Source organism: Pipistrellus kuhlii, unplaced genomic scaffold (genome assembly GCF_014108245.1).
Source record: "Pipistrellus kuhlii isolate mPipKuh1 unplaced genomic scaffold, mPipKuh1.p scaffold_m20_p_3, whole genome shotgun sequence".
Classification (NCBI taxonomy): domain Eukaryota; kingdom Metazoa; phylum Chordata; class Mammalia; order Chiroptera; family Vespertilionidae; genus Pipistrellus; species Pipistrellus kuhlii.
In genome coordinates this window covers 175,225,565-175,239,211 of record NW_023425529.1, presented here as the reverse complement: position 1 = coordinate 175,239,211, position 13,647 = coordinate 175,225,565, and the positions used below count along the sequence as shown (strand labels likewise).

General features: G+C 46.3%; 1 protein-coding gene across 5 annotated transcripts in view; it reads right to left on the bottom strand.

The window, feature by feature from the left end:
- Positions 1 to 13,647, bottom strand: part of TRMT9B (tRNA methyltransferase 9B (putative)) — a 37,543-nt gene that overhangs the window by 511 nt on the left and 23,385 nt on the right. For 3 of the 5 annotated variants that reach the window (XM_045588915.1, XM_036457703.2, XM_045588914.1), the window contains exons 3-5: positions 8,729 to 8,883; positions 3,938 to 4,111; positions 1 to 1,453 (exon numbers count right to left, since the gene is read on the bottom strand). The exon at positions 1 to 1,453 is cut by the window's left edge and continues 511 nt beyond it. In XM_045588915.1, the coding sequence (XP_045444871.1) occupies positions 414 to 1,453; positions 3,938 to 4,111; positions 8,729 to 8,882 (1,368 nt within the window). In that variant the 5' untranslated portion in view covers position 8,883 and the 3' untranslated portion in view covers positions 1 to 413. Of the gene's footprint in view, positions 1,454 to 3,937; positions 4,112 to 8,728; positions 8,884 to 13,647 lie in introns of those variants that run through there. The other 2 variants (XM_045588916.1, XM_036457704.2) reach the window with 2 other exon arrangements.

The following is a 13,647-nucleotide window of genomic DNA, read 5'->3' as shown; positions in this document are numbered from 1 at the left end:
CATCTTCTGAGAAACAGGAATTACCCCCCTAGCTTTATAAAAATGCCGTTTTTTGGAAGGTATACTTACAAACAGAATCTTTTAAAATCAGTTTACAAGACTGAAACACTGTACACATGTAGTCTCCTAATAATTTCATCTTTCAGGGGGACAAAACTCCCAAACTGAAATGAAGCTCACTTCACACTGCTCCTTCAGATCCCTTCCATCAACACGGAACCACAAACACCCTTCGCCAAACGCTTCAGCTGCCAGGCTCTGTGCTTATGGAAAGATTCAGAAGATGACTATTCCACAGTGTCGACACACCAGAGCATGCATGGGCTAAAAAAGGATGGAGGTGGATGCACATTCAGGGAGCCATCCCAGCATCGGTGAAGTCCCAGTGCCACGAGCTGTCGGAGCTGATCCCGTCAGCCACAGGCCTCCTTCTTCTCGGCGATGATGCACCAGTTGCCGTGGTCGTTCCCGGAGCTCAGGATGTGCAGCTCGGACACGTTCTCCCTCAGCAGCCCACACAGCTCGCCTTCCCGGAACACGTGGTAGTAGCGCATAAAGGCCCCGGAGTCCAGCGCGTCCGGCGGCTGCTGTCCTTCCAAGGCGATGGTGTCGTCGGGGAGGGAGTCTGTGGAATCCAGCGTGGAAACCCTTCTCAGCATCCTGCGAGCAGAAGGCTGCCCTTCTTCTATCATGCCTGTGGCCGCACACGTCTCCTTGGGATGGGTGCCCCCCAGACCCTCCCCGCCTGCATCTCTCCCTGTTTCTCCTCGGGGGTCTCTGTCGGGATGTCCCTCCGTGGCCGGTGCCCGCAGCCACTCCGCGTGCTTCTGAGCCGTTTCCACAAACACGTCCTCATCGGAGCTCTGCTCTCTCGCTGACGATGGCTCTCGGGGATCCCTGTCCAAACTGATGTGTCTGGCAGGCTGGATGGAGACGGTGCTGGAGGCCCAGCCGTCTGTATTTTTCAAGGATCTCCCTCTTTCCACTTGCTTCTGCAGACTGGACTCATCCAGGGATCTGGAGCAGAACCAGGAGCGAAAAGATCTTCCCAGCGTGTTGTAGAAGCCGTTCTCCGCCCCGGCCTCCTTGGAAACATTGGCACAGCATGTCCTGGCCCTGCTAGGCTCGTAGTCGGCGCTGTGGGACCGCCTGGCGTCCCGCCGCTCCCTGAAGCAGACAGAGCAGGTGCAGCCGGTGGTGCCGGGCGGCGGGTAGGGGTGGCTTCTCTCCAGGAGGCCACCCGGCTTCCTCCTGCCCGGCGGGCTGCCCTGGGACAGGAGCCGGGAGCACAGGGCCCTGTTCCACGGCACCAGCACGTCCTGCTTCTCAAAGCGCCGGTGCTTCTGCTCCATCGCCCACACGTAAATCATCAGCTGGCCTCCCGGCACCAGGATGCGGGCCATTTCCTTTATCGCTCGGATTCTTCTCTGTTTTGTTGAGAAATGATGTATCACTGGAAAAGGAGGAAACCAGGTCTCAATGAGCGTGTACGTGCATACATGTACACATGTATGGGTTAGTATGTTCCATGGAACAGCGCTGCCATTGTGGCATGTAGTCAAATCTCCGAATTTTCTACAGGGTGGGGCGTACGGTAGAAATAGCATAGGCATGGCTTTGGGAGAGACATAATTGCTAGCTTTGACCCCTATAATTAGTAGACAACTGATCTTGGGAAATTATTTAACTTATATGGAAATTATTTAAATTATTTAACTTAACTTGAAGTCTCTTCATCTATGACACATCGAATGAATAATGTGTAAAATCTCTCCCAGTTCGCAAATCCTATGAATTGTGTTAACCAGAGGGTGAGCAATGTGAATTGATTTAATCTGCAAGGAAGCACTAAGTTAGGTAAGTGCTACCAGTAGAATCCTGTGAAGTAATTTATTACTTTGATGGATGGCTGGTACTTCTAAAGCTCTGAAGGATTAATACCACTACTCAGTGTTAATAAAATTGATACATCAAATAGGAGTGGAGCAAAATGCTAAAATGTTTTCCTACTCAGAGAGTGCAAAGATAGCTGGCCAACCTCAAGTCCAAATGATTGCTTATGATTTTTAAGAATGTTCATGTGATATAAAATGGTTGAATATATATATATATATTTTTTTAAAAAAGTTAACTTCTAGGTCATCATTTTTACTTTCAATCCCTGCAAAGTTACTGAGAGTCAAGCAGGACTGTCTTTGTCTCATCATAAACATGTTATTCGGCCACATTTTATAAAAAACATATCGTGCTCTGGCCGGTGTGGCTCAGCTGAGTGTCATCCTGTGCACTGAAAGGTGGCCAGGCCAAAACCGGTTTGGCTCAGTGAATGGAACGTCGGTCTGCGAACTAAAGGGTCCCGGGTTTGATTCTGGTCAAGGGCATATACATTGGTTGCAGGCCCATCCCCAGTAGTGGGTGTGTGGGAGGCAGCTGGTCGATGTTTCTCTCTCATCAACATTTCTAGCTCTCTATCCCTCTCCCTTCCTTTCTGTGGAAAATCAATAAAATTAAAAAAAAAAAAATATTTTTTAAAAAAGGTGGCTGGTCCCACCATGGTCGGGGCACAGGCTGTGTTTCCACTAAGGGAACACTTCCCATCAGAGGATGACAGCCAGGAAGCTCCACTTCCTCTGGGGCAAGGCATGGACTTCAAGCGGAAGCAGAGGAGGCCTGGACCCTGGGCACAAGGAGCATTTCCCCAAAGTTGGAAGCAGGCCAATGGCCGTGCCCATGCCAGGGACTCAGCAGCCCGGCCTGGAGGTAGGTGGCCTTGCAGACCCTAAAACTAACGTTAACTAGCGAAGAGCAAGGAAACCTCCCCTCTGACCTCTCTCAGATCCTAGGTCTTTACACATGTCCCCATTTTTGCACTTAACAGTTTCAACTACAAAAAAGCCGGGCTATTACAGAGCAGGTTTCTATGGCAAGCATTTCCTGCCGGTCCTAACGAATTCCAAGGTTAGGGCATCCAGGCAGCAATATATAAAGATACAGTCCCCATCAAATGTTGAGTAAATTCACTCCTCATCCACTTCAGGAGAGAGCAAACCACTTTATGCCGAGTTTTTATCTGGTCAGTCCATTTTATATAGGTTCCCTTGGCTTTAATAAAGCTTAGTATATTCAAATAGATTAACTTTTAAAGTGTTTTGGAGCAAATAATTAGCTTTGCAAAAGAATTTGCCATGAGATCAGCAAGGGCCCTAAGCATATTTAAATATGACTAGCCAATCAGGTTTCAGGAATGCGTGTTTTGAGTAAAATGAGCTTGTGTAAATTTCAGGAAAGGATTTTTTTTTTTTTTTTTTTTTTTTAAGTTTTGGCATGTGTATTTATGGGCACACTTCCTGGGAGGATAGGAGAAACAGACTCCCTAGATTTATGAGCGATCTCTGGCAGCGAGAGCTGAGTGGCATTATAAAAACAATCCAATCTGGGACCAGGTGGGGCTGTCTTCCCCCGGGACCTGCCTGCCAGCAAGTGGCAGATTGGAGGACACATCTTTCCAGGTGGCATTCGTCCTACCACATTCTGCTAATAAAGAGCACACTTATGGCCTAAAATAGGCCATCGGACTTTGAAATGTCCACTTCATGCTGGGAGATCTGGCTACATTGCAATTTAAGCAAGTGCTGTTTCCAGTGAGTAAAATTCCTCTAATACTTCCTTGCTCATAAGCAAAAGAGATGAGAGTGAGTCATCAAAAAGAATAAAATAACAGTGTGAACGTTTAACTAGTTCAAATAATTATATGTCCCACCATAAACACATTTGAGGTCAGTCAAATAATTCAACTAGTTGACAGGTCTTTAAAAATTAGCTAAAAGGAACTACACAGACCCTTCCACCAAGAATGGGTGTTGGGTTGTAAGCATGGCCTCCGCCACACAACATGATTCTCATGGCCAAGAGGGACCGTGGACCCAGGCTGCCTTACCTCCTATGGAGATGATGGCATCGAAGCCCTGATCCCTAAAGGGGAGGTTAAGGTTGTCACATACCATGACTTCACATCCCCTACTCCGGGCAATCTCTACCAACGGCCCGCAGTAGTCACAGCCCAGGGTGTGCACCTGGCTGTTCACTTTAAGGTATTTTCCAGTCCCACAACCTGCAAGAGAAACACTGTGTTACATCCTGTCCTTAGAGGAGAATGGAAACAATGCTGGTGAGCCTGTCTGATATCAAGAAGAGAAATAGCCTTACATGAACTAACCGAGACAGAATACAGCATGGGGTGAAGGTAAACACAGGAGCAAAAGCAAAGCCTCAGACAGCCCTTACGTAGTTTCAGATAGAATAGGAGAGGGAAAGGGGGTTGGGAAAGCTAAATAATACTTATTAAATATTTAGCGAGGTAACGTCCACAGGGCGCAGCATGCTAGCAGAGCTGTTAGCTGGCCCGTGGCTAAGGAATGATTGGTCCCTAGCATTCCCCGGGGCAGTGTCCAGTCCCTTTACAAGAGCTGCCTTCACATACATATTTCATTAGGTACAGATCTATATGCTATGGCCTTCATTCTCCTGCTATCTCTCTAGACAGTCTTACAGCTTCACTGGTTACATAAAACAAACCACTGCCCACAACTTTTAAAATGGCTATACAGACAATGGGCTTTTCAAAAATTTTTATTGGAATGAAAAAATTTTTACTGAAATGAAAAAAAAAAAGATTTCAACCGTTTTTCATCCACCCTATCATCAGTGCTCGGTTTCATGTGACTCAGAATGCAACCTAAGAAAGAACTATCCTTTTCTTAAGTAGACCATTTTTGACATTTACTTTCTGATGGCAGAGACCCAAGCCATTCAACGTTTACACAGCCCAGGTCAATCAGATCTCAGTGATATGACAGGGAAGAAGATGATGCCATGAATGAATCACCATCCTGAAACAAAGCCTTCCAAATCTGGTACCTGGTATATTCCAGCACAGACACGTCATCTAATTCCTTTTCGGAAATATTTCAAGACTAGAGGCCCGGTGCATGAAGTTCATACACTGGGGCTGGGGGGGAGGGGTGTGTGTTTTCCTCAGCCAGGCCTGTGCCCTCTCGTAGTCAGGGATCTCTCGAGGGACATCCCCCTTGCAATCCAGGATCCCTCACTCCTTACTGCCCACCTGCTCACTCCTAACCACTGAGCTTGCTGCTCCTTAGTGCTGCTTTGGAGGCAGGAGATGCTCCCACCTCCACTGCTGCACTCACCAGTGGTGTGCCCAGCTTCTGGCTGAGAGGCTGCTCCCCCTGTGGGAGCTCACTGACCACCAGGGGGCAGCTCTTATTGGTCAGTCCTTCCGCCATAACGTTCACTTAGGCTTTTATTATATCGATATCAACAGAACTGAGATGTGTTCTTTCTGGAATTACCTGTAGATTTTTGTTTCATATTTTTCTAAAATATAACCACTATTCAAAGATGATTAATTTGCAGCTTCTGAAATACTGCTTAAAAATATAGTTCTTATTGATTTCAGAGAAGAAGGGAGAGGAAGAGAGAGATAGAATCATCGATAATGAGAGAGAATCATTGATCGCTGCCACCTGCACGCCCCACTGAGTTTTGAGCCCGCAACCTGGGCGTGTGGCCTGACCGTGAATGGAACCGTGAGCTGCTGGTTCATAGGTTGATGCTCAACCACTGAGCCATGCCGGCAGAGCTATCACACTTGTTTATATTATAAATAACTCCTCCTTGATAGGAGCTGTTGAAAATTACATGAGACACCACAAGCATAATTAAGGTTTGCTGATGCCAGGTGAGACAGTGGATGGCTTACGAATAAAAAAATAATATTTCCAATGTTAGTATTTCCATGTAAATGGTTGGAGTCTTATAAACATTTCAGATCTCATGGTCACTGTTCCTAAGAATGCTTGTGAGAAAAAGTATCCAATATTTAAGTGCAATCATGGGGAAAATATAATCCACAGAGTGTTTTAAAACTGAAATACTGATTACAAAGAGTGTTTTGTTTTTTTTTTTTAAATCTTTTTTTTTTTATTTATTGGCTCAGGGGTTACATTTAGAGAAATGAAAGGAAAATTACTAAAAAAATACGAATAAAAACAGATTTACAGATGATTACTGCTCGAAGGAAGTGTTCCCAGAGCAACTGGTAATAATGAGGAAACCGAAGCCTTTTAAAAATCTCAGCGTCTCCTGAAAACTTCCCAGCATGTCTCATCCCACATCCCTCTCTAATGGTATTTGTGCTTAAGGACGGCCGTGGAGATCCCAGATCTGATCCGCTTATCCGTTTCCTAAGTGCACACGCGGGGATGCTAGAGGGGGAAGGTTTTATCCTAACGAGGAAAGCCAGAACACCGCCCAGCCCAGTCCCCCCACCATTGTACATGTGCAGGAAACAAATCAGGTCTGCGATGCTGCAGCAAGCATGGGGACACAGCCACCGGGTCCTCTGCAACGTCTCATTAGATGCTGACCTTTCGTAGGATTGAGGAGAGACCGGCCAGTGTCTGCATGCCTCCCTTTCCCTCCGCTTTGTATGCTGCACCGCACGCATTTTGTGCGTTTACGCCCTTTTGGGGGGTGGCTTCCCTGTTTAAAATTCAGCGTCGTGCTCAAGGGCTGCCTACGGTTTCTAAGCGCAGGAAGGCTGAGACGGGCCTTACAGACAAAATACGCTTTGTCTAGGCGTCAGACAGGGTGGTTGCCTGTCAGCTCACTGTTAGCAAATCAATCATAAACAGAAGCACACATGGAACCAGGTGAGGTGTTGTCCTGTTGACAAAAATGTGGCCAGAGGGTCCCAGGAACTGAGTCCCGTCCCCCTGAGGGTTAGAACGCAGGATTCACTAATCCAGTGTCCGTGGCAACTTTATAGAACATAAATAACACTGTGGAAAATGACAATCAACTGTATTTTTAAAAAATGCTTTCTGAGGTTTAAAACAATATCATACAGAGAAAGGCCTTTTGCCTCAGAGTATTTTTTATTTTATTTATTTATTTTTAAAATCCTAACCTGAGGGTATTTTCCCACTGATTTTTAGAAAGAGGGGAATAGAGAGGAGAAAACAGAGAGAAATATCAACATAAAAGAAACACACTGATCCGTTGCCTCCTGGTCTGGGGAGGAGCCTGCAACCGAGGTGGGTGCCCTTGACCGGAACTGAACCCAAGATCCTTTGGTCCACAGGCTGACACACTATCCACTGAACCGAACCGGCTAGGGCTATTTTATCTTTTTAAGTTATCCTTTTATTCTTTTTTATTTTGTTCTTTTAAAATAGCCTAGTTGTCCTCTAGTTCTTTAATAATTTCATTTTCTTGTACTTCCACCGGTACTTTGTTTGGAATTTCTGATGGAAGGGATGAGAAAGTAGCGTGTGTGCATGTTATTGTCCTAAAGCCATGTGTTGAATACTAGTTCCTTTTCCTACCAGCTGATTTTAAGACCCTGGTACTGTGCTTAGACTATGGATGGTAAGAGTTCCAAAGTCACTGTATCTTCTAAAACCAGATTTATTTAAAAAAACAAACACTGACATGGTAGAGATATTTTCAAAGACTCTATTTCTACATGACATTCACTCCTCCAACAAAATCCACACTGCTCACACCATCTTCAACAAGTCAAAAGCCCTGGCCAGGTACACGTGTTTCTCTGCCTACCTATTAGAGTGCATGTCAGATTAGGCAGAGTGTGTATATACAGACTTAGGACGCCATGGGTGCAATCTTCATGCAGCTGGTAGAAAGCACATTGGGGTGGGCAGCCTCAAATGGGGATCCCAGACCTTAGTCTTAGATCTACCAGGCTGTGGTTTACCACTCAATGCAGAAACATCCTTAGCCCAAATCTGCCAGCAAAGCCATGATTATAAAGCTGTGGTCTATCTAAAGACAGGCTCTAAAAATGAAACGCCCACAGAGTAGTTCAGGGTGAGAAATCCATGAGATTAATAAGAGGTTACAGGAAATTTGTGATCTCTGGATCTTCTGTGGAAGGCATGAGAGCCACTCAAGGTGAGCTACCTGAACACGCTATGTACACATGTGACCATCTCTAAAATTACAACAGTCAGCTTCCCAAGCAGTCATTTTAATCCTGATTTAGTCAACTGAGGTTGGAGGATGTGCCCTCAAATGCTGAAAAGATCGCCACTGTCTACATGTAAGTTTGAGGAAGTTTCCTACTTTGTGACTTGATTGTATGAATTTCTGCTATAGCGTGAATGAGCTGCCGTGGGGTGTGGCTCAGTGGTTGAGCCTCGTCCAGTGGTCGGTCAACTCATCAGTCCACAGAACCAAATATCAACAGTGCAACGATTGACATTTCTTTGGAGAGCCAAATTTATAAAACTTAAACTTCTTCTAACGCCACTTCTTCAACATAGACTCGCCCTGGCCGTGGTATTTTGTGGAAGAGCCACACTCAAGGGGCCAAAGAGCCGCATGTGGCTCGAGAGCCGCGGTTTGCCGACCACTGGCCTAGACCTATCCCCGTCAGAGCACATGCGTGGGTTGCTGGCTGGATCCCCAGTGTGGGGCGTGCAGGAGGCAGCTGATCAATGATTCTCTCTCTCCTCCCTTCCTCTCGGAAATCAAGAAAAGCATCTTAAAAAAAAAATAAAGGGAATGAGCTGGGTTGCAGGCATGCCAAGGGCACCATTTCAGACTGCCGATTCGCACGGCAAGAACGGACTCCGGAAAGAAAGACGCGATGGGACCCCTCTCACCATGCATGCAGCGGCCCCGTTACCTATGTCGGCGATGAGGCTGCCGGGCTCCTGGTCCTGCAGGAACTGGCGGACGCGGGGCCAGGCTTTGCCCTGCAGGTCGCTGAGGTAGCGGGCGGTGCTCTCATACACGTGGTGCACGTGCTGCTTCTCCAGCTGGGCCGCCTCCTGGTCCATCCTGGGGAGACAGGGCCCCCCCAAGAGAGGCCGGTCAGAGACGGCATGTGTCCTAAACCGGGGAACTACAGCTGCCGAGGCTGTGCCGATCTTACACTTTACTAGACGCTGCAAAGAGAAAAACCTTCACCGCAGCTGTCCAAAGTCTCAAAACTGGCCGAAACTGGTGAGGCTGGGTGGATAGAGCATCAGACTGTGGACGAAAAGGTCCCAGGTTCGATTCCAGTCAAGGGCATGTACCTTGGTTGCGGGCGCATCCCCAGTAGAAAGTGTGCAAGAGGCAGCCGATGGATGATTCTCTCTCATTGATGTTTCTGACTCTCTATCCCTATCCCTTCCTCTCTGTAAAAAAATCAATAAAAATAAAAAAAGACTCAAAACTGCACCAGTTTTACTGGCAAATCTCCAGAAAATAATGGTTTAGGAATGAGCTAGTCATTGCCACTTCCTGTGCGAGATCAGTTCTAAATGTCGGAAGCACATACCTAAGATTCAACTGGATAACATCATTCTGATGACAAACGGATTTTTAAGTTGTGTAACGTGCGGCTCACCACTCCAACCCGGTCCCAAAGCCCGGCTGATTCTACCTTTTTTAGTGTCTCTGGAATCCAACCACGTCTCTGCATCCCTACGGATGCTGTTCTAGAAAGGGCACTTGTCTCTTTACCTGAATTACACCCACAGCCCGTAAGCAGGGTTTTTTTTTTTTTGGGGGGGGGGGGGGCCCTTCCATCCCTTTCTTTATTTCTGCCACAACTCTTTCTATAAAATAGAAATCGAATGGTGCCGCTTCGTAGCTTAGACTTCCTCACAGGCATTCCCTACTGGTCTGATCAAGTTCAGGTGTCTCAGGAGGGCTAACAAGCCTCTTTCTGACCTGGCCTCGACTTGCCTCTCGAAGCCATTGCTCACCCTCTTTCGCCAGCATCGGACGAGCCTGTGATACTCAGTGATGCCTGGTTTCCCAGTGACACTTACCCCCCCTCGCCCAGGGGCCTGCACAGGTGCTGTGTTTACCCCGGCTAACTTCTACTCATTCTCGGCACAGCATCGTCTCGTCCAGAAAGCCTTCCCCGACCTTCTCTGTCTCCTGCACACCCTTCTCTGGGGATGTGCCCACAACCAAGGTACATGCCCTTGACCGGAATCGAACCCAGGACCGTTCAGTCTGCAGGCCGACGCTCTATCCAGTGAGCCAAACCGATTTCGGCTCTTTTTTAATATATTTTATTGATTTTTTTACAGAGAGGAAGGGAGAAGGATAGAGGGTTAGAAACATCGATGAGAGAGAAACATCGATTAGCTGCCTCCTACACACCTCCTACTGGGGATGTGCCCGCAACCAAGGTACATGCCCTTGACTGGAACCGAACCTGGGACCTTTCAGTCCGCAGGCTGGCACTCCATCCACTGAGCCAAACCAGTTTCGGCTATTAATCTCTTATTGTGCCTAATTTATAAATTAAACTTTATATGTGTATATGTGAACTTCCCATATGTATAGGAAAAAACATAGTGCCTATAGGGTTCAGTATTATTGATGGTTCCAGCCATCCAGGAGGTACAGGGGACAACTGTATTCTAATTCATCCTTCCTTCTACAGCAGGAAGGCTTTTAGGATTCCCTCTTCAAAAAAAAAAAAAAAAAAAAAAATTAGGCGTAGGTTATCCTTAATTACCATGGACCTGCATACAGTCCCAGCAGATCTGGCAAACTCCTAACAGAGTACAGATCTCATTTGTGAGGTCTGACAAAACTTCCACCCAAACGGAAACAGCTTATATCGCACCCTCCACTAGAATTTACAAAGTAAACATATGGCAGGCTACAACTGCCCACACACAAGAAAACCAAAACACGGCGTGCTTTTCCTTTAAACCAAAATCTCAGTAGACTAAAAAAAATTTTTTTTCAGTAGACTTAGTCTGTTTAAATGGTTTCCCTTTAGGAAATCAGTCAGGCAAGACAATTTCGAGACCCTAGGACAAATAAACTTTATTGCACTTGCACATGTTAAGTGGCAATCCACAAAAACTCAATTCCCTTCAATCTGGCTCTCACCACCAGCTCAGCTTTTGTAGCATCTGAACAACAGCCCCGGAGAGTGTTCTCTGAGTCCTCCCCTGATTGCCTGGCCTCTCCCATAAACAAGTAACTTCCAAGAGCTGTTTTAAAGTGTGGGAACAATAAACATCTATTTTTTTTGTTTTATTCTATTTTACAGTTAAGATTATACACTGCAGAACAAAGAGCTGATTGTGAAATTGACTTATAGAGAGGACTATTCAGTGTGACATTTTTGACATTGTGGATTTAAATTTCCTACAATATTTTCCATGTTAATTACATATGCAAATTCCTTGAGAATTCGGTAATGTAATCAAGCTAGCAAGACTCATAGGAAACTAAAAGTGCAGGGTTCATGCTGAAACTAGTTTGGCTCAGTGGATAGAGCATCAGCCTGTGGACTGGAAGGTCCCAGGTTCGATTCCGGTCAGGGGCATGTACCTTGGCTGCCGGCACATCTCCGGTGGAGGGGTGGGGAGGTGGGGGTACAGGAGGCGGCTGGTTGGTGTTTCTCTCTCATCGATGTTTCTGGCTCTCTATCCCTCTCCCTTCCTCTCTGTGAAAAGTCAATAAAATATATATATTTTTAAAAAGTGCAGGGTTCAAGGAGAAGCTAGGGTGAGAGGGTTTGGTGTAGCCAGGCTTCCAAATCTCTGTGCAGTCCAATTCTGGACCCCTGTAGCTGATGCCTTGTGAGTCATGAGAGAAGGGAAAATAATTTGAAAGGTAAGGAGAAGTCAGATACAATAATGCACTGAAAATCTGAAGACCCAATTTGTAGGTTTTTTTTCTTTTTGAAGTCTTTATTGTTGAAAGTATTACATATATTCCCCCCCAATCCCACCCCCATTGACCTCTTTCAGGCCTTCACCACCATACTGTCTGTGTCCATGGGTTATGCATATATGCCTACAAGCTCTTTGCTTGATCACTTCCCACTCACCCACCCTCCCCTGCCTTCCCCTGAAGTTAGACAGTCTGTTTCACGCTTCTATGTCTCTGGATCTATTTGGTTCAACAGTTCATCCAAATAGGAGTTTTTTTTAAAGAGCAATAGAAAGAGGTTTTAAGTTGGTAGGTGAGTTGGGGGGCAACATGGTTAGATTTACAATATTAAAATATCACTTTAGGTATATCTAACTCTGAGTAGGCTAGAATATCTATTGTCTTTATTTATCCAACCAAATTCACCTTCCCCCTTCTGATAATTTGTGTCTTGCCTTTCCTGGGTGGGCGCATGACCTAGCCCTGGCCAATCATGGCATCCTATATTTCTGGACACAATCACTGGTTCAAGTGTGGCCAGGTGATAAAAGCTGAGCCAATCAGAGCCTTTCCTCAAGATAGCTCAGTGTAGAGCCAAAGAAATGTTGGCCTTGCCTCCGGCATCACAGAGTAGGAAAGGCATAAAGGTCAGACTGCCACTGGCCATTTACTTCCACAGGGAAAAGGCCTGTCTTTAAGGTGAAGAAAATGAGCCAAAACCAGTTTGGCTCAGTGGATAGAGCGTCGGCTTGGGGACTGAAAGGTCCCGGGTTCGATTCCGGTCAAGGGCATGTACATTGGTTGCGGGCACATCTCCGGTAAGGGGTGTGCAGGAGGCGGCTGGTCAATGTTTCTCTCTCATTGACGTTTCTATCTCTCTATCTCTCTCCCTTCCTCTCTGTAACAAATCAATAAAATATACTTTAAAAAAAAAAGTGAAGAAAATGAAGTCAGGGGAGCAAACAGAGTAAGAGACAAATGGAGAGGAAAAAACAAAACAAAACATGGCAGTACAGTGTCCTGCTTCGGGTCCCTGAGACTAGTCCTTGAAGTCTTGTGAGCCACTCCTTACCTTTCCCGATTCAGAGAGCTAATAAACTCCTCTGTCGCTCCTCACTGAGGTCTTCACTGAAGTCAGCAGGCGGTTCTCTCTCATCCGAAATGCTCTCCTATCACCTACCCCCTCCACAGTCTCACCTGGCCATCCAAGCCTAGCACAGCTTCCTCCTCCTCCATGAAGACTTCGTGGGTAACTATAGCTACAAACATCTCTCCCAGTAATTTTGTGTGCTGCGTGTTTATTATCTCTGTCACTCTCAGGGCATTTCTCCTGATACCAACTTGAACTCTATACTCTGTATATGTCCCCAACTAGATTAGAAGATCCTGGAAGGAAGGAACTGAACCCAGGGCAGTCACTCAGTAATTAACTGTAGAATTAGAATCAGTGGCTCAATGAGCTGTTTCCTGAGCATCCTCTGCCAGACAACAGATTTCCTGCCCCAGTAGAGGCCTGTGTTAGAGCTATCCCCTAGGCATGCAACAGCCACACTTTTATCACTAAAAAAATTTAAATTGTTCTCCTACTACAAACACCGCAGAGGACACAGTATTTAAAATGAGGGAACAAAACTCTGTTCTACATTTTAAAGATGTAAACTATAATTCTAAAGTAAAAATACAAGTTAGTCAGGACACTTCAAAGAATTTACTTAAAATTCATGCACTGGAGGGGGGCGTCCCTCAGCCCAGACTGCCCCCCTCACAGTCTGGGAGCCCTCAGAGCAGGAGGTGATCTGGTGACCAGGGGAAGGTGACCCCTCCATCATACCTCTGCTGCTGCCACTGCCAGCAGCATACGCATTGGCTGGCTCCCTCAGGTGGCCCTGGGTGGCTAGGCAGCCGCCATTGGAGGCTTGCCTGCATCTC